Source organism: Rattus norvegicus, chromosome 3 (assembly GCF_021556685.1).
Source record: "Rattus norvegicus strain SHRSP/BbbUtx chromosome 3, alternate assembly SHRSP_T2T, whole genome shotgun sequence".
Taxonomy (NCBI): Eukaryota; Metazoa; Chordata; class Mammalia; order Rodentia; family Muridae; genus Rattus; species Rattus norvegicus.
Genome location: NC_141536.1, coordinates 11082570 through 11103762, shown reverse-complemented (window position 1 = coordinate 11103762; position 21193 = coordinate 11082570). Strand labels below are relative to the sequence as shown.

The 21193-nt window shown below is 45.3% G+C and overlaps 1 protein-coding gene across 4 annotated transcripts in view; it reads right to left on the bottom strand.

Moving 5' to 3' along the window:
• The window catches only part of Ddx31 (DEAD-box helicase 31), a 65165-nt gene that overhangs the window by 35467 nt on the left and 8505 nt on the right, over positions 1-21193 (bottom strand). For all 4 annotated transcript variants that reach the window (XR_015683062.1, XM_087652612.1, XM_087652613.1 and 1 more), the window contains 8 exon segments: positions 15012-15056; positions 13614-13655; positions 12690-12754; positions 10506-10625; positions 10267-10373; positions 9274-9482; positions 8451-8627; positions 5865-5924 (listed from right to left, as the gene is read on the bottom strand). Coding sequence is in view for 3 of the 4 variants with exons in the window: in XM_087652612.1 (XP_087508738.1) it covers positions 5865-5924; positions 8451-8627; positions 9274-9482; positions 10267-10373; positions 10506-10625; positions 12690-12754; positions 13614-13655; positions 15012-15056 (825 nt within the window). In the remaining variant the exon portion in view is untranslated.

The window sequence follows — 21193 nt, the reverse complement described above, 5'->3', positions numbered from 1 at the left end:
TACCTTTGGGCTGTTATGGACTACATATGGCTCCATGACATTGGGAGGCCTGCTAGCTGAACATGGGGAAGTACCTAATCATGGGAATAAGTGGTGTCTACCCGCTCTTTCTGCTGATAAGGACACAACTGGAAGTCAGATGTAAGTCATGGCACTATCATCCCCAAACATTCCATCCAAGGATCTCAGTTCTATGGATTTCCTTGTCTTTATCAACTACCCTGACGATACAAGAATGACCAAATCCACCGTGCTTTCCTTAGTTTCACTGCTGAGCAATGTTGGAGTTAAAAACAGCTTCCCAACTGGGTGGTGTTGGTGCACACCTTTAATCCCAGCACTTGGGAGACAGCGGCAGGCCAATCTCTGTAAGTTCCAGGCCAGCCTGGTTTACACAGGCTACACAGAGTAACCCTGTCTCAGGGGAGAAAACAAAACAAAGAAAGCAAAACCAGCTTCCCCTACCACCTTTTTAAAGTAAGGATTTTACAAGGTGTATGGGCTCAGGCCTTTACTACAAGCAGAGCACTTGAGAGAGAGGCAGGCAGATTTCTAGGAGTTTGAGGCCAGCTTGGTTTAGAACAAGTTTTAGGCCAGTGGGGGCTAGATAATGAAATCCTACCCTCTCCGCCTCCCCCAAAGTCAAAATAATGACTAAAAGAAAGAATCTGGACAAACAAGTCTCCTAAGTTTCTGTAAGAAGCAAGGACAGGACTGAACAAGAGACCTGAGCAGGACGGGGCTGTATCACTTATGCCATCAGATCAAAATCCTTCCCGAGCCTGAAGCCAACACTGTAGAGCTGCTCGTGAATGTGTTTGAGAATGCAGTCTAGAATGTTCTCTACACACAGGGAGCAGGAGAAGCTCTCAGCAGTATCCACTGCTAATGCTTAGGAAGACCAATGGCTCTGCTAAGTGCCTGGAGAGAAATGACTAGCTTTCCGTGCTCTGTTGTGGGGACTAAAGCTACTTGAGCTTTACAGACAGGCTTGGTGAAAAGCTCAATGCTTGGCTACCTGGGATAGACATAGAAAACTACAGCAGCACCTAGATGAAACTGAGGCTGGAAAGGCCATGTTTGGCCATCGCAAACTTCACCCCACACAGCAAGCTTAGTAAATTCAACCAGGAGAGATTACATTCTCCAAGAGGACTGAAGATACATCCTGGTGCAGCACTTACCTGGTGTGTGATCTTGTGACACTCACTGAGCCCAAACGTCCTGACAGTGTGTGCTGAGGGGCACAGCAGCCCTACATCCCCCACTGCTTTCCCTACTCCAGCAAGCACCTACTTACTGCCTCTGGCAGACTTGCTGAGGAGCCCAGGCTGAACTTGAACTCCATTCCTCCCATCTCAGCCTCTCAAGCTATGCTGTTGGCATGTGTCACCTCAGGCTGATTCTTTTGTCGGGTTGAGCTTTCGAATAGCCAGGCACTTCCACCTAGGTTTAATCCAGACACTTTCTGCATGCCCTGCCTAGGCACCAGAGGGAAGGAATCAGACCTGGTCCACACAAGGGAGGACTGGTATCAGCATGGCAGCAGTGGGGGCCAGCCAGCCAGGGGAGGGCAGTCAGCCCACTGCACTAAGCCTTTACTGTAGCTAAGAACTGCCTTGTTAATGAAGGACAAAAGAGACAGACTATGCAGGAACCACCCTAGAACTGTAACCCAAGTGTGTTGCTTCATAATGAAGAAATGGTGGCAAGTGTAACACTCCCGTACCACTTCGTGCTTGGCCCTGGAAAGGCACCAGAGATAAACCAACAATGGCTCCATCTTCCAGGAAGGTGTTAGCCACCTACATTACATCAACAGAAAACTGACTTGCTGGAAAGGCTTCAGTTCTGTCCTCTCAGCTCTCAGAACTTAAGCCTAATCACAGCCTCATTTTATTCCTTTAACCTAATTAGGGCAAAAGAATCACTAAAGTCAGCTCTGAAAGACATTCACCAGTGAAGCCTTGAAGGCCCTGGGCTCGACAACTGGCAGCCTCCACGAGACCCAGGAGTACAGATGGAAGGCAGCTTGCTCAGGTGCCAGCCTGTCAGTTGGATTAAAATGACTCATTTATTTACCCAAGAACCTCACAAAGTGCTTTTACTAACAGGGAGAGGGGGCCTGCCATCTCTCTGAGAAGGGACGCACAGACTCGCCTCTGACGCCTTCCTGGCCTGCCAAAAGTCATTATTGCCATGTGTGGAAAGCCATCAGCAGGGTACAGGCCCCCGTTGTCCGGGTGACAGATTGGGCTGCGTAATCAGAGGAGGAAGGGGAGAGTGCAGAAGCTGTCAGAGGCGAGAGATCTTGGCTGGAGCCGCCAAAAAACTGGCAACATGAGTTAGCGTGACTGAGTAAACAGCAAACAATCTCCAAGTGAGCCTTCCATTAGCAGAGAAGAAACAGTGTTAAGGATAAACTTCCCCTGAAAAGCAAGACCAGAGGAGCACAAGAACCACACTCATGCCGGGCACTGAACCCAGGCTCGGGACACGTACAGTCCTTGCTCCTTAGTCTCTTGGCTGGCACAGTAAATTCCCTAGGAGGAGAGGACATTAAGAACTGCAGACAACAGTATTTCAGTCAGAGAAAACAAAGCAAAAGCAATGAGCCAATGGAGAGGTAGCACAGCTGACTCACACGTGTATCTTTTAGGTATGAAACCTACCTGGTGTTTTTAACCAACAAACTCAGGAACCTGAAGCTCCTCCTTTCTGAGGAAGGCACTGCATCCTACTCATCCAGTGGCAACCAAGGAACAAACCCAGGTGCCCACCTCAAAACCAGAGGGGACTCGGAAATATCATTCTGTGGTCACCCAGTGGCATCTTCTTGCATGAACTAAGGACAGTACCTCCTCCTGCCTTGGTTCTGGTCAAAACAATCAACCAGCAGAAAAAATGCTCTGTAGATAAATCAAAATCCCAAACCTAATTCCTTTGATTTTTCAATCCTATTTAAAACAAGCAAACAAACAACAACAACAAACAACAAACAAAAGTCAGGCCTTTAGCTTTGCTGTCCTGTCTCATCCTTACTCTGCCTCACTTGTGGTTTTGGAACAGGGCATTTGGAGGTCTAGGTCTATCTTCCTGCTTCTACTTCCCCAGTGCTGTGATTACAGGGAGGTATATACCAAAACATCACCCACTCCTCATCAGTTAAGACTTCTCTTGTACACAGCAAGCTTCTGTCCCAACTGTCCTTTAGTTCTGCAGGCCACCCCTTACCACAACCCTATACTATCAAACAGCCAGTCTCCAAGAGCCCTAATACGTATCTGGTCCTGGGAAAACCTCGTGACATTACAAAGGTCCTAGCTTGTAAGACGAGTACAATTAAGACGAACACACATCTTACATACCCTTAACTGTTACTACAGGAAGGAAAAATGAAGTAGAGAAACTTGCAAACAATAAGGAACACTGTGTAGTTATACCAACACCTGCATATTTTCATGAAGACATCCACCCAGTCTTCTCTAACCTTATTAAAAGAATCTAGGGTGGTTAGTTAAAGGTAAAGGCTTGGTATAAAGGGGAAATCCCACACAATTAACAACATGATTTATCAAGAGAGACCAGCTCTCCATCTGCCTAGTGCTGACATGGCCCTCATTCCTCATTAACACCACGGAGCCTCCTGGAGTGTTCAGATAGTCTGGTAAGCAACAGGCTGCTTATAAGGAGTTAGAGTGACATTCTCCCCAGCCTGAGCATCATCTATCCCGGTAAGGCTCACATACCCTATGGCTCATAGACATTGTACTGAAAGAGAGCAAACAAATATAACAGTAGCAGCAGGGACCTAGAGGGACACAGCACATAGCACCATGGAACCTGAGCTGAGTCCCACTCAGTTCCGCAGTCTCTGTAGCGCTGAGAAAAGTTGAGCCCACAGTATACACAGCATACACGCCGGAATTAATCTGACCAACATGACCGAGAGTTCAAGAAATTAGATGTAGACAAGAGTTTGCTTCACTCATGGTGGGCAGGAGCTGAAGGCTCTGTGTTTTGCCAGGACAATGGCAAGCTGACATCAACTGTTCGCAGGTAGCAGCCAGAGAGAACAGGAAGTGAGCACGTGCTTTTGACCCCACAAGATTTACTTCAGAAGAGTGATCTTTCCCTCCATGTAGAGCTTCTAAGACATTCAGCTTCAGATAACTGGACTTTCTAGAATGCAAAGGTCCCCAGTATCTAGAAAGATACTCTTTACATACAGGAGGTGTCAAAGCAAACCAAACATGGTAAACCTAAGTATTCAGACTCCTACCTCCCACTCCAGCATAAAGGTTCCTACTAATCCGTATTTCAATAAGGACTATTTAAGTTCACTTTTCAGAATTTATTCTTCATAAGTAAGTCCATAAAACCGCACCTCTGTCTTTTACAAACAGGCAGGTCTAATCAGTCTCAGAGGCCTATCTACCCACTCAGCTTCTGCATAAATACCGTGGGCCTACCATGCTCCACTGGGATAGAACTGAAAGTAAGCAGCCCGGTCTTCTTGGAGAACTGGAGCTCTAAGTGTGAACTAGCTGGTCTATGCTAGGCATAAAGAGGCATACAAAGAAGTGCAGTGAGATCCAGAGCATTCTTATTGGTGGTGAGGGCTACTAGACATTGCCTTACTAAGTGCCAGATTGGATTTAATCTTCGCTTCAGCAAAGTTATTTGCTCAGACACAGGTCTCCTTGGGAGGCAAGTGGTTTAAAGAAATTAAACGTGTACAGGTCTGAAGAAATGTGTGCAGGGTCACTTTTACATAAACATAAGAAAATGGCATCGGGGTAAGGTTTCTGGGTAGGCCTTATAGTAGATGGAAGTGTGCATGTGCGTGTACACACACACACACACACACACACACACACACACACACACGAAAGCTGACCTTACCTACAAACTGTTTCTGAAGGAAACCAGACTCTATTACTTTTGAATTAAACATGGAGTAGGAGTTCCTTAAGAAGTAGCTGCAGTAAATGAGGCATTCGGATGGCTGAATGTCACTGTCTCTACCCAGCACTGGCCTGCAAGATTACTCGGTTCACAGTACAGTTAGTACCTCATTACACTCAGAGGAGTCTCTCCAATAGCCATTTGTGAGTTATGCCACCCATATGGCATGCATAGGAGGAGAAGGCATTTAATCTTGGGAGGGAGTAAGGAACAGCTAAGGAAATGTGGATCCCTAGGGAGGTGGAGGATATGGAAGGCATGTGTTTTCAATCTCAAAACAGCATTAGAGAGGTATGTGTTGGAGGCCACAGGACAGCACTGCAGACGGAGGCATAATGAACTGGCCTGAAGCTCCTAAGACAATCATGGTTTTAAACTAGAGCAGTGCTACAGTGATAATCCCAGACAAGAGCAGACAGAACCTGCCAAGCGCTGTGACTTTTCTTCAGGACGTGAGCAAAGCACAGGCCCCTGTTGTGCAAAGACTTCCTCAGCTCCAATCACTCCCAATAGCTGTAATTTACAAGTTTTTGGTTGATAAATTCACACCTTTTCACACTAGCAGCTGCCACTATTAGAGAGCAAATCGCCAAGTCTTCTCACCGGTGGCAGCCAGTACCATGTGCACAGCCAGGTGGCAATCCAGAGGTGCAGAGAAAGCAGACTCACCAAGAGATCCGGATGTGCCAACTATCCAGGAGGTTGGACACAGGACAAATGTCAGAGGATCAGCAGTCAGCCACCTCTGGTCATGGTAGAGGGCAGAGGCAGGAGGATCTCTGTGTGGCCACAGGACCACACAGTAAGACCCTGTTGTCTTAAAAAAGAGCAGCAAAAAAATAACCACTGCCACTGTTGTCCCAGGAATCCACCTGATAACGTGCAGGGACACTTACTGTGCAGAGTAGGACTCCAGTTCCAGAATGTGAGAACTCATGAAACACAGAAGTTCTTTCCTGCAGAAATGGGAAAAGTCAGAGAAACTCCTGAGATAAATGTTAGCAAAGGCAGGCTTAAACACAACTTTTCAAAATTTTTTTCTAACATTTTTTCAGGTACAGAAAGGTTCAGGTCTTTGAAGCCCAAAGGGGTTCAGCAGAGAAGAGGAAGGAAGTGGCTTCTTCACATTTCATAAGGTGTACATGTATGACTGAACCCGAGACCAGGTAAAGCAGAAGAGCCTTGTGAACCGCACATTTCAAAAATCCAGTGTCAAGGGGTATTGCCTAAAATGTCACTCACTCATAAATACTAGCACCAGCAAAGAAGAAACCCATTTAAAGTATTATTAATGAAATATTAGGGGGAGAGTCTAAAATTTTCCCTAATTGTGTCTAGTTTTTAAATCTAGAAATTATGCAACCTAAATGAACAAAGTAGGTATGCAAATCATTTACTTTTAGTATGTCACGTAAGTATCTACCTGTCTGCTTGTCTGTCTATCTAGAGGCAGGGTCTCTCTGTGTAGCCAAGGCTGTCCCAGAACTCAGAGATCCGCCTGCCTCTGCCTTCTGAGTGCTGGGATTAAAGCTGTGTGCTTCTAAGCCCCTTTTCTATGCCATTTCATGGAGTGCAGTAGGACTTAGCCAATCAGCTGTAACATTATTGATGACCAGTGTTTTGTCACTAGGTGAGCTTTTCTTTAAAATGGCTCCTTTAGTTAAATTTTAAAGAGATCCATGGTGGCGGAGGGGAGTGAATCCTGAGACTTCGGAATGAACTGTGGCGTGCATACCAAGTGGCCTAGATTCCAGCGCAGCACACACCTGAGATCTGGCTTTCTCTACCTGCTATCAACAGATACATACGGTGCTGAGAGGATGCACCCTGTGGGTGCTGGCACAGTTCCAGTCATTTGTGGGTGTGCACTCTGTCCTATGGCTGCAAGCATACCTCACTCAGGGCAACAAGGGACACAACAGCAGCCAACCTTCACCAGGGGCTTTTCAAGTCTTAATGTAAGTACTCCTTAAGAAACTCACTGTCTAAGCTGTTAGATTTTGGGGCCTAGGGGTTATCACATTAGTCTTCTATGATTTTCTCTCAACTGTGAGTTTGCAGTCATTGACACCACTGCAAAAGTAGATTCCCGCCCTTCACAGTCAGCAGGAGCATGGACATCCTCATGGCCTCCAGCACTGGCCTATGTCATGGACCGTAGCATGATATCTGGTGCTAGCACAGGTCATGGACATCAACATGGCCTCTGGGGCATGGTCTATGGACATCAATATGATCGCCAGCAGCATCAGTTAGTAGCACAGACCCCTGACATTCACACAGCTTTTGGTGGGCCACAGAGAGGGCTTTTATTCTTGTCTCAAGTCAGAGAGCCAGAAGACAAGCAGTCTGTCCCAGAAATATACCATGGAGGACTTACCACATCACATATGAGATGGACAGTCTGGTACCATTTAACTATGAATCTTTCCTGATTTACTAAAACCCTTCAGTCTTTTAGGTCCATAAGTTACTCATTGTCCTCAGTCACCTCCCAAGGAATTGCTCTGGGAAGCAAGGGCCCAAAGGATTAAAAATCAAGTTTAAAACAAAACCCCAAACCACACATGGCACTCAAGGAAAAACCAACAGACTCAACCAATCGGGGAGCTGTAAGCACAACAGGAATCTACCAAAGGCCAGAGTATCCTGTGACTTCTATAAATCTAGTGGCAAGGAAGAGAGTCCATGAGTGACCTTCACCAAGGACATTTGTAGGCTCCATTTAAAAACAAAACCATAGGGAACGGACCTGCTTCCAATCAGACCTCTGGCCTCTCTTTTTAGCTCTCCTGACATGTAACTTTCTGAGTTTCTAAGATGCCTGGAAACCTCGTCACAAAATGGCTTCTACGTCAAGCCTATGCACTGTTTTAAGAGGGAGGTGTCCCTGCCAACTCCCTATGATGGCCTTGCTAAGAGCCTAGGAATGAGGCTTACATGGGACATCTAAATGCAGGGAAGGCTGTTCTTCTTCAGGAGGCTCACTCTGCAGAGGAAGAGCGAGGACCAACGCCTTTTGGTGTGCAGTAAGTACCCTCTCCCAGCCCCAAGTGCTCAGAGTGCAGCGCTGTGTCTTGTTGACAATGACAGCCGCCGCGCTCAGCAGTACCATATGGGATCTACAATTTAGCTCCATTAATGCTCTTAATTTGAAGACATCAAGCCCTAATTACACACTGGGTACTAAAAAGGCAAAGCCTTCCCTGGTGCCAGCTACTTAGTGCCACTCAGTTGCCGTAACAGCTGGCTCAGTAGACACAGGCCGCGCGGGCCTGTGAGCTCTCAGGTGGAAAGAAGAGGCAGCTCCAGGGCAGGAGCCCAGGAACAACGGGCTCCTTACCGCACCCTTCGGCAGGCCCCAGCTTTTCTGTTGGTTTCTTCCTTTTCTGTCCTGGGCCAGGAGAGCCTGAAAAGGATGTAAGTGCACCAAGACTCTAGCAACCAGGTCATGGCATTTGGGGTGCGGAAGAGCAGCTCACCTCCTGCTTCATGTTGCCATGCAGCCGAAGGAATTTCAGTGGCCAGGAGGCAGATGGCAGCGTCTCTGAAGCAGGGGTCCCGGAGTGGCAAAGCAGGGTGTGAAGGAAGAGGTTGTAGTGGAACTCTACCAGCTCACAACTTGAGAAAAAGACAATCATCTTCTGGTCCTTCTCAAACTACATGAACAAGGGGAAAGCAAGCGCATGGCCGTAAGCACAGATCCCCTAAGAGTGAGCAGTGTCTCTAAGGTACAGGTCCACGCTGGTCCTGATGTGGTGACGCGGAGACACAGCTTTTAATTAGTAAAAAGTACCAACATTCTACCCTACAAAGATGACAGAAAGGACAATGACAAGAGCTCCAAGCTCAGAAGGAAAGACAAATGTCCTTTAGGACGAGCTGTCCCACACATGTTGGTCTGTTACCATCAGTAATCCTGGCCGCAGCCCCAGTGTGCAGTGACTCCTAAAGCCATTCTCTCACATCCCAGAGTCACCCCACGAATCTGGGAAGCAAATGCACTAGTTCTAGGAGAGTGTACGAAACACTTCACTCCTGCAAGCCTGCCATCTGCGATGTTCCCCCAATGCTAGCCTCCAAAGGCAGATGGGTTCTTTACCACTGTTTTGGGATTCATAATCATATACTCACTCACCCACCCACATACATATCCACCCACACATACCCACCCACCCACCCACACACTCAGAACAAACTTAATATCTCTTTCCTTTGTCTTGGTCCCTTGGCGCAAAACTGTTTACCCAGCACAAATGAAGATCTACTTCTCTAGATCGGTCCAGATTTAAGCCACACTCCTACCTTGCACTTCTTCAGGATGAAGGCTGCAAGGCAGACAAGGCGCAGCTTGCTGGGAACCAACACCACATACTGGTCGAGACTCTCTGGTATGGCAAAGCTGTCCAGCTGGATACTAGCAACTTCCTTAGGATTGGGCTGGTCCCAACTTTTGTCCAGGACAGAGATACTGACTGGATTGTGCAAACTGATATCAGCCAGCCGAGTTACACCTTAGATACAATGAGAAGGACAAAAAGGGGTGGTCACATATATATCCCCCAGAGCACGCTCTTTAGGAATCTGCCCCTTGCCATGTTGGTGGAGTAATGTACACACTGCTAGAATTTTCTATGTTCTTATCAGATGTCTGTACCTCACTGTAGTAAAAGTTCTCTGCTAACCAAAAAAACCTCACATCAAAAGAGTTCCATAGGGCTGGAGAGATGGCTTAGTAGTTAAGAGCACTGACTGCTCTTCCAGAGGTCCTAAATTCAAATCCTAGCAACCACATGGTGGCTCACAACCATCTATAATGGGATCTGATGCCCTCTTCTGGTGTGTCTGAAGAGAGCAACAGTGTACTCATATATAATAAATAAATAAATCTTAAAAAAAAAAAAAGAGTTCCAGAGACTTCTTGGCCACATGCCTTCTCAGAATCTTTACTGAACTCATGACTACTGTAACCCAAAAGACTGAGGTCATAAAACAATCCTTAGATTTATCTGACCACAGAATCCCTTTTCTGAAGATCATTTCTCAAGAATAATGTTTCTCAGTAACACTTTAAAAGTCACTCAAATGGCACCTAACTCGTGTTACCTTATTGTAGCCTAGATAACCAACTCAACCCCCCACCGCCATGAAAGCACTGGTAGTGTCTGCACAGTGACTCTTTATGGAGGTGGAACTGGTGAAGTGGTTCTGTTTTCTAAGCCTTAGTTTTCCATCTGCAGAACAGCTAAGAGCTCTTGCAACGGTAGAGTCAGAATGTGGACTCGGCCCACAACGTACCTTCCGTGAGTGTCGCTGACAGGAGGACATTCTGCCGCTTCTGACACTCAGCATTTACAGCATTCAGAATCACAGTGACATCCTTCTCAAAGCCCAAATCCAAGATCCTGAAGATGTAAGAAAAGGACTTGACCCCATGCAAAGAGGAAATCTGACACTACTAGGCCACAGATTTGTCCTGGAGATGGTTGGACAAACAGCCCCCTTTCAACTTTCCCTGCTTCCTAGACGAGGCTCACCTGTCTGCTTCATCCACAACCAGCCACCGTACTCGGTTAAAGTGAATGTTCTTTGTGGATTTTATATGATCCACTAACCGGCCAGGAGTTGAGATAAGGATATTTATGCCTTTGCGGAGTCTGTTTAAATTATATATCAAGAAAAGAAAAGTATGTCAAACAATGTAGCAACAAAACCCACAAGAAACAGGCAAAGGAGACAGTCTTTTTATGTCCACCATAACTGCTACAGCCTCAAGTCAAAAGAACAAACAGGTGAGATTTCACTCTTTTGTGTATAGAACTGCTAAGATCTAAAGATACATGGAATCATAACCCTCATTTTGAAAGGGGTTTTAAATCATATAACCCAATGCTTTCTATGTGATTCATGGATTCTTTCTAGAACACTCTGGATAGATGGACATCTAGCCAATCCCTTTCTTCCTTTTAATATCAATTCCTACCCCAGGATAGGGTTTCTCTGTGTAGTCTTGGCTGTTCTGGAACTCCCTCTGTAGACCAGGCTGGCCACAAACTAACAGAGATCTGCCTGCCTCTGCCTTCTGAGTGCTCAGATGAAAGGCATGCACTTCCACTGCCTGGCAAAAGATCTACTTTTTAAAGATTTATATATACTATCATTTTCTATGTGTCTGTGCCAATGTAAGTATAAGAAGAAGCTCCTGAGCTCGACTTACAGGCAGCCTATGAGCCGCCCAATGTGGCACCGAAGTCTGAACTCTGGTTCTCTGGAAGACCAAATGCTCTTGACTATTTTCCAGCCCCCTATTTTGTGTATGTATATGTGAACACTTGGGTGCTCATGGAGCCCAGAGGGAGTGGTAAATCCCTCTGATCTGAAGTCACAGGTGTGAGGTAGATACCGGGGGTGCTGGAATCCAAAGTCTGCAGTAAATTCTCTTAACTTCTGAGACATCTTCCTAGCTCCCTAGCCAGTTAAGGCTTCTATCCCAGAGAACCAGGTGAGCAGACATAGATTACAGATTCCAACTGCTAGGACAAATAGTCTAACTTTAGTTAGGATATATTCTGTCAGTACACACATTCTAGTTATTAGGAAACAAATCTAGCCATCAGGACACACATGTCTAAGATGTTTTCTTATATTGAGCCTTCTGGATTGATGTCATAAAATGCCAAACTAGCATATCCTTCAGGTCCTTTAAAACAAAACAAAACAAAACAAAATAGTAACTTTCTGACTTTCCAAACAACCATAGTCCCGTTATTAGAACACAATTTTACTGGGATAGGTTCTCTTGTCTTCAGTCAAGTGGGGCAACATGCTATGCTTTGGCAATGGAATAAAAAGAGTGCATAATCATACATGTACCTCTGCCTGGAGGATCTATGACGGTTTTTGTCACTTCTAGTAAGAAATGAATAGTGCAATGGCTGAAGCTCCCACGACAACCCAAAGCTATGAAGTGTCCTTGCCAGAGGAAAGCCTCCAAGAACACAAGATGAAGGAGTGGGCCTGGACCCTCTGCTGCTGTTTACAGCCTACTCTAACCTGACCTAGGTTTTTAAGTGTCAGGCTTTATGTTCACTCTCAAGTTGCGGGTGAGTCAAAGAACTGTGTAACCGCTGAAGTGTCATTTACCTATCTGTCTAACAATTTTTTAATGACAGCCTCTAATGCAGAGTTGGAAATGATAGCACTAAGAACTTGCTAAGCATTAAGGAAGTTATCCTGTTTTGTTTTTCCTGTTATTGATTTTGAAATACAGTGACTTATGTAGCCCAGGCTACTCTTGAACTCAGTACATAGCCGAGGCTAGTCTGGAAACTCCTGATCTCCTGTCTTAGCCTTCCAAGTGCTGGGGTTACAGATGCAGGCCACAGGTCTACCTATTGCCTTGTTTTTATATATCTAAACAGCAAAACCAAACTCCCAATATACACCAAAGGGAGTCACATGAAAGGGTGTGCACCAAACAAGAGGTCCATGGGGCACCCAGTGGGTGGGTTAAGCAGGTCACAGTACTGTCACTAACCACATGAAGGGAATCTGTAACAAAGAGCACCGTCTAGAGGTAACTGCTGACCTGGTCTGTCTCTGTATGTGGAGACCAAGAGGCATAGTAGCACAGGAGGCTCTCATATGTTGAAGAACCAAGTGTTATTGGACAAGACAAGGCAGACTCCAAGAGTTAAATAAATAAGCCCACTTCCTCCTACCTGGCCTTTTCTGATTTCCTCTTCTCTCCGCCCATCAACACTCCAGGAACAATCCAGGTAAATGGCTATATAAAAATACCAGGCCACAGTGAACATAAAGCTTCTTCCTTAAATGCAGAGCTTATCCTAAGTTCCTAGCAAAAGCCAGTCTGCAGCAGGGAGTACTTGGTATTTACAGAATGCGAGGAGTCTCTGTGCAGATGCAATCTGGTGGCACCGAGGCACCTGGCATTATTATCTGCAGTCTAGATAGCAGCTATACAGCAGGACAGGACAAATGTGAGCTTGCAAAATGAACCAAGTAGCTCGCTCCCCTGCTTTTCCTCACGGTGTCCAAATAAAAAAATATTTAAGTTAAGCCCACTGCCTTGCAGGTAGGGTGGGGGATAACACATTCCCCACTCACTGGTAGGTCAAAGAAAGGAAAAATTCTTGGCCAACCTTTGTAGGTGCTGAACTTTAGCTCTGCTATCTTCTCTTCCAAACCTCCTTAAAGGTTCTTGTTGCTTTCTACTGGGTTCCTGAGGGCTGCACATTCAAGTCCCTGCATGTGGCTTGCTACAAACCAGGGTGAGCTAACAATAACACTTAACCACTAGCAACTACTAGCAAGAGTTATTAGCTGCTGGTGGTGATGCCTTTCCCAGTATTCACGAGACAGAGGTAGGCTGAAGAGTTCCAGAGTAGCCTGGTCTACATAGTGACTTCCAGGATAGCCAAGGCTACATACACAGAGAAACCCTGTCTCAAAAACCCAAAAAGTTGGTGAAACACACCAACTGCTCTTAGGGAGACCAGAAACAAGCTGGGAAGATGAGACAGGAACCATCCCCACTTTCCTAACAACATAAGCCTGTGCCACATGGCTCTCTTCCCCTCACAATGTCAGAAGGGAAGACCACACTGACACACGGCTTCTCTTACCTTAAGTAGCTTCTGAACAGTGTCAAAGCTTTGCAGAGCCAACTGTAAGTATGAAAAAGTTGGAGACAGTAAGCAGGGCCCCTTGCTTCCTTTTTACATTTGTAAAGAAAAGACCGTCTGAATCGATCAGGGTACAGCCCTGGACCTCAAGGCTTAGGACAAGTAAATGCTCTACAGAGATCTCTTCTTAAGACTGGTTTGAAATCTGTCAGTTTAGGAACTGAGAGTGAAGATATCACATACATTCTTAGACATAGAAAAACAGTGTTCTGTGCTCCCTCTGCTGGCTCAGACTCCCAGTGTCACACAGAGAAGTTCAGTGTAGGCTTGGAAGAAAATGAAAAGATGTCAACTGGTCTTGGCTCTCCACAGAAAGGAAGCGTATTGTGCATTAGAGGGAGAGCACAGCAGCAGCCTGACAGGTACTGGGGAACTTGGCTGTATTCTCAGGTGCACAGGGTCAGTCCTGAGTTTACAAAGAGAAGCCCAATGGATTTAGGAATAGTAAAATTAATCTAGGTGGTAACTACTAAACACTATCAAAACAGTCCTACAGAATGGTGTCCATAGTTGTGTGCTGTCCCTACAATGATTAACATTCTAGAGAAGTGACAGGTTTGCTGCCGAAAACATTTCAACGTGCCTCCCCGCTCATGCTCCTCCCTGGACAGAACAGACACAGAGTAGAGAGCAGACTGTATGAAAGGCAGACCAGAGAGGCTGGACAGAGCTTAGCAGTCAAGAGCACTGGCTGCTCTCGCAGAGAACCCAGGTTCGGTTCCCAGCACCCACATATCAGCTCACAGTTGGTTCTAACTTCACTTCCAAGACTGACACCCTCTTCTGGTATCCATGGACACTGTACACATATGGTTCACAGACATACACATAGGCAAAACACCCAAACACATTAAATAAAAATAAATCTTAAAAGAAAACAAAGTCAGAAACAAAGAAAGCAAAGCTGTCTGGAAATTTCCATTTTCCTGAAAGTTCTTTGAGGATGCATCACCCAGATCTGACAGAAGCTATTTCTATTTACTTCCATGAACAACAAGGTTCATTTTTAGATCCAAATTTTTCAGTCACATTCTTTAAGATACTTGGAAGCATAAAAATGCAATTCCTCTAATTTATTTTAAAGGATTAGCAATCTAAGTATTGTTAGTCTTTTATTAGACAACGGAGAAATGTCTTCTCGTACCCAGCCCGTGATTTTTAAAGAGCACTTAACCATTCCTCCTTAACAAACCCCGCAGGACAGGTCCTGAGAAGGCATGTGAAGAAAAGCAGGGGCAGAGATTCGTCTGCAGGGAAGTGAAGAAAGTGCTTCAAGTCAACAGGCCACCATCACTTACAGTGCGCACAAACCTCACCTACAAGTATCTGCTTACTTACCTCTCTGGTGGGCACTAGGACCAAAGCATAGGGGCCATCACTACGCTGTTGATAGAAAAAAGAAATACCAATGAGTAGAGAGCCAGGCACAGGATGAGGTAGGAGGGTCAGAAGGTTTTTAGTTTGAGGCAAGCTTGAGCTATATGAGATCCTATCTTTAAAGAGAATTATAAAATGAATCCCATGAGGACAAATGGAGGTTAGACTGAGGATACATAAATTTATGGGTGGTTGGCTAAAAACATCCAAAGCTTTTCTATGGAAGACAGAGAGGAGACAAGAACGGCTATTACACCTGTGACGGCAAACTAGGGTCCCAACAGTCCTGCCCCATTCAACCAGATAGGACGAAGAAATATGTACAGAACTGCAAAATGGAAGACAAAATTATAATCACAAGAATATAATGTTATTTTATCTTAGATGAGGGAAACTATAACAGTATCAATAAGGTATTTCAGTCAAGTAGCTGAATGTAAATAATAAAAATAAAAAGATCAATAGCCAACCAGGGCTGGAGAGATAACTCAGTGGTTAAGAGCACCAGCTGCTCTTCCATAGGACCTGGATTCAGTTCCTAGCATCCACATGACACCTCACAAGTGTCTATAACTCTAGTTTTAGGGGACCCAACACTCTCTTCTGGCTTCTACAGACAAAGCACACATGTGATGAACAAGCATACATGCAAACATAAACATAAACAAAACAAAAACCAACAAAAAAACCAGCTAAGTCAGGCATGGTGGAGCGCATCTTTAAACACAGAACATGGGAGGAAGAGGCAGATTGATGTCTGTGATTTTGAGGCCACTCTGGTCACTATAGTTGAGTTCCAGACCAGCCAGGACTACACAGCAAGACCATGTCTCAAAAACAATCACTAGGCAGAGCAGTGCAGTGAGCAGGAGAGCTATTCCTTCTGCCCTATGGACTCCCAAGCACACCAGGATAACACACCACGATATAGATTCAAACAAAGAAGAAAGAAAACCAACCGAAACTCAATGGCCTTCTACTATAAAAAATTAAGACGATGTAATGAAAAGAAAAACTTCATGGCAATAGCAACAACAAAAGATACAAATATTATACAAAAATATATGAAGTCTTAAGGACTGATGGCTTGTGTTTACAATCCTAGCACTTAGGAGGCTGAGGAGGGGGATCCTGAGTCTGTTATAGACCCAGACCACACAGTGAGAAACTTCCAAAAAACAAAAGGAAAGAAAGGACTGCATAAAAAGGTGATGAAGTTATTCTAGATGAAGAACAACTAAAACACACTGTGGGACATAATTTTTTTTTTTTTTTTGGTTCTTTTTTTTTTTTCCGGAGCTGGGGACCGAACCCAGGGCCTTGCGCTTCCTAGGCAAGCGCTCTACCACTGAGCTAAATCCCCAACCCCAGGGCATAATTTTTTAAAGGAAAGATGTCTCCTGTCCTTGGAGAAGATTCCGTATCAGTGACTCTCCCTAAATGAGTTCACACTGTAGTGCAGTCCTACCGAATGCCCCAGGGAATGGGGCAAACGACAGCAGAGCCACACACGGGCAGTTTCAAGGCAAGTGTGCACCTGGAAAAGAACAAAAGCCACTAAGACACATTTGTGAGAAAACATCCCACATGAAGTGACTTAAAGCTGTAGCAGTCATAAAGCAGAATTGCACATAGAGGTTACCAGAACAACTGGGGTTTGGAACATAATCCAATACAGAAAGACTTGTAAAGCAGCTGAGTGCCGATGGGCCGGGACCAGATAGCACACTGCTGGTAGGCACACCCAGTAGTAAAGTCCCTAACAGAGCAACACGAAACTACAAATCCCACTTCCAGGAATTATTCCTACACAGCCCGTGTGTAAGGAGTTGGAGAGTATTTCACAATGTGGAGAACTGTAACTGTTGTCTGCACACAATACTGGACATAATGTATGAGTGTCGCTTGCCGGGAATGGCATGGCCTAGCAATTCATGACACACACATAATGAAAAGCAAAGGGAGGAGCAGGGTCAGCGCTGAACGAGACTCTGCCACAAAGCAGCAATACAAGCAAGAGCACAGCCAGGTGGCACAGTGAGAAACTCCACTACCCCGGGCTTGACAAAGACAGCACAACTGCCATCCGGGAGAACCAGGTGAGGGTCTAGACCACAGCCCTATCAGAAGGGCAAGTGAGTGCATATGCCAACGCCTGTGCGTAGCAAATGCAGAAACAAAGTACTCCATGAAAGGTGACGAGAAGTGTGCAGTCCTCTTTGATGAATGCGACAGGCTGCCCCTTGGAGAAGAAGGTGAGGCTTTGTTTCTACCCTATATATTCTTAAAACTCTTTGACTAATTTTTTACATGTTGTATCTAAACAACGATAATAAAAACCAAAACCAATGTAAAGGCGGTCCTATCTATGGAGCCTTCCTCATCAAGGGCTCAGAGACTATGAGCAGCCCCATGTGAGAGCGAAGATCGGGCTCTGCAGCAAATCCAATTAGGGTTTGGCTCTCATGTTGTGCACTGGGAACATTTACTCAGGAGAGGAGGATTTAGGATTTGAAGCAGAGTAATCTACACTTAACACCAACTTTCTGAGAGACTGCACTGGAGCCCAGCGAGGAACAGTAAACATGCTAGTACAACAGGATTAATGTGCCACCATGTGACGGCAGGAGATTCTGACATTTCAAAAGGTGTTACTACATAGACAAGAGGAAAGAAAAACATCAATTCCTCGAAGGTGTGAGTACATGAAGTAGGATGGACGTGATGTTTAAAAAAATCAGAGCCAAACCAACATATCTTGGAGAGCAGATGCTGCCGGGGTCTACTCATTCATACCTGCCCCTCAGCTGAGAATAAGCTAGGGCCCAGGGCTATGGCTTCCAGGTCACAGAATTTTATGATGAACTGCAAGGAGCTGCACAGAGCACAACTAGAAACAGTGAACTAAACTGAGGCTTACAGGGGATAGACGGCTCAGCAGTTAAAAGGCTTGTTGCTGCTTTTACTTACACACACACACACACACACACACACACACACACACACACACACACACACACACACACACACACACAGGCGGCTCACTGTAATTCTAGTTCCAGGCTTACAGGGGATAGACGGCTCAGCAGTTAAAAGGCTTGTTGCTGCTTTTACACACACACACACACACACACACACACACACACACACACACACACACACACACACACACACACACACAGGCGGCTCACTGTAATTCTAGTTCCAGGGATCTGATATCCTCTTCTGATCTCCACAGGCCCTAGGCATTTTGAATAAACATATATGCAAACAAAACACCTGTTATCATACAATGAAATATATAAATCTTTAAATTGGAGTTTCGAAAAATTTTGTTTTACATTTTTTGAGACAGAGTCTTGATTGTATAGGGCCCCTGTCTTCTGTCACAGCTATTTGAAACGGCCACATGACTGTGCTGATGGTGCTGACGACTAATATTCAGTGACCAGCTCCAGATGCTAGGTTTCAACACCTACAAGGGCAGCTCATGATATCTTATCATAACCTTGGGAACAGAGGCGTAAAAGGATCTGCCCAGCTAACCTTGGGGTGGGAGAGGACATCACAACAGAGAGAACTGAACACGCACAGGCCCCTGGGCTCAGTCTTGGCATTGAAATAAAAATAAAACCACTATTCAGGCCAGGGTTTGAATCTACCACCTGCCTGCCACCTGCCTGATGTCATCTAATCTTTTGATCTCAGTCCACTGTATTCGAGAGCTGGGTTGAAACTGTGGGATTAACCCCAGCTCAAATATTGTCAAACTCTACAGCGTGGTATCAAGAAAGAAAAATTCTCTACTGGCCAGTTCTCCTAGAATCTATGGGTGGGACTTGGCCACACACATAGCAAGTTACAGCCATTCTTCTCCGACTGTGTGCGAGGGACAGGCTAAGCACTGTACATGAACCTCTATAAAGTTCTTAGTGGGGCAGTCACTTACCCTAGAAAATGGAATTCCCCACGTCCCTCCCTGTTAGCAATCGGCTGACCTGTAATCCACACACACTGTCTCAGCTTGCTTTGTACTGCTGTGTGAGCAAACACTAGCTGGTTTAGTTTGCAGTCCACCATGAAGTGAAGTCAAGGAAGGAACCTGGAGGCAGGCACTGATGCAGAGGCCCTAGAGGAATGCTGCTTACTGTTCTTCTGTTCCTGTGGTTTGCTCAGCCTGCTTTCTTATAGCTCCAAGGACCAACTGCCTAGGGCTGGCACCACCCACCGTGGGCTGGGTCCACCAAAATCAATTACTAATCAAGACAGTGGCCTACACACTTGTGACAGGCTCATCTGATGGAGGTAATTCCTCTAGTCAGAGTCCTACCTCCCACATGTGTATAGGTTTGTATCGGGTTGGTAAAAAAACCAATTGGCAGATACACAGGCAGCACTAAATAGATATTAAATTTGAGGGTGTGGGCTGGTAGGGAAAAGTAGGGAGACTGGAGGAGGAATAAGATCCAAACATACCAGATGCATATATAATGATTGAATAAAATATTTACTTTTAAAAATTGTTGAGCAAGACGTGGTAACACACGCCCACAATCATAGCACCCCAACAGCAGAGGCAGGAGGACCAGGAGACAGGCTTGGCTGTATTACACCTTTTCTCACACAACAAAAGCAAAGCAAAACTCACAGCCTGGCATTCTAGATCGCTGAGCCAGGAGTCAAGGACCACTGTAAAAGCACAGCCATAGCACGCACTTCTGTAGCCTCACTCTTCTTCAGCTAACAGAGCAAGAGCATGTGTTCTAGTCTACAAAGTATAAAGAAACACTGCTTTAAATATTCTTATAGAACCACTTTTAACTGATTTAAAAGAATTGAACCTATTCACTTTGAAAGTTCAGGATTTTACAAAAAAGTAAAAATGGACAAATTAGGCAACTAACTTTGACATTCTCAATTTGTAATGCCATCATTCAAACTACAGAATTATCAGAACCAGGAAGTGAGCACTGACTCAGTATGAATCGAAAGGCTTCATTCAAATCTCATCAACTCAGCCTAGACCCCATGCATATCATTGGCGTGCTTTCTTTGTCATGCTCTGTGACAACCCTTCGTCTGTAACATTCTTCAGTATTTCTCTTTTATCCCCTCAACCTTCCCAAAAACTGCCAGCCAAAAATCCTGCAGAGCACCTCTCAATTGGTATAATCTCATGTTTCCTTGAGATTAAACTCAGTTCTGTCAAAAACCAAAAACCAACCTATACAGAAGCACATCCTTCTCAGGACTGGCGAAGGAGTAGCAGCCAGGGCTTCCTGCTGTAGTCACTGTCTTTCCTATCTGCTCAGAAGTCCCTGTATGGGTATGTGAAGGCCATGGAGGTACCATTTCTCCCCTCATTGTCAGCTTCTCAGCTCAGCCTCTGATGACACACAGCAGAGACAGAGACCAAGAGCAGGCTCTTGCAGCCCCTTGCCTCTCTTCTGTGTCGATTCAACATCCGCTCTACACTGGCTCTACACTCAGTGCTCACTCACCCAACACCCTTCTCCTTTTTTTTTTTTTTATTGGATATTTTTTATTTACATTTCAAATGTTATTCCCTTTCCTGGTTTCCTGGACATAACCCCCTATCCTGTCCCCCTCCCCATCCACCTCCCAACACCCTACTTCTGATCACACCATTTTCTCTCAAATCAAAGGAAGGGCACTGCACTGGTAAGACTGTTTGGGATAGAAGATGAAGTCTGTGCCCACAGTTTACAACAGCCACCCAAACTCCTCACCCTAACTTTAGCTGTCAGTCTGCCCAGAGCACTAACCATGTCTCACACTCTAAGAACAGAGTCTAGACAATGTTGACTACATAACAGCCCAACTGCTAAACCCACTTAACGACATTCAAATCCAGTCGGCATTAATAAACCACATGCTAAAGATAAAGTCCGGCTCTCCCCAGTCAGAAGAAAACTCACTGGAACGTATACAGCTGCAACGTAACTCTACATGATATACAACTGATCCCTACACGTGAAAATAAATGGGACAGGGGCCAGTCAGAGCACGTTGGAGTGTTTCCCTAACAGTCATTCTGTACGAGGTTCAATTCCCAGTACTATGAAAGACAAAGGGAAGGCCCCCAAACATGGTGGGAGCCTGTAACAAAGCTTCACCACAAC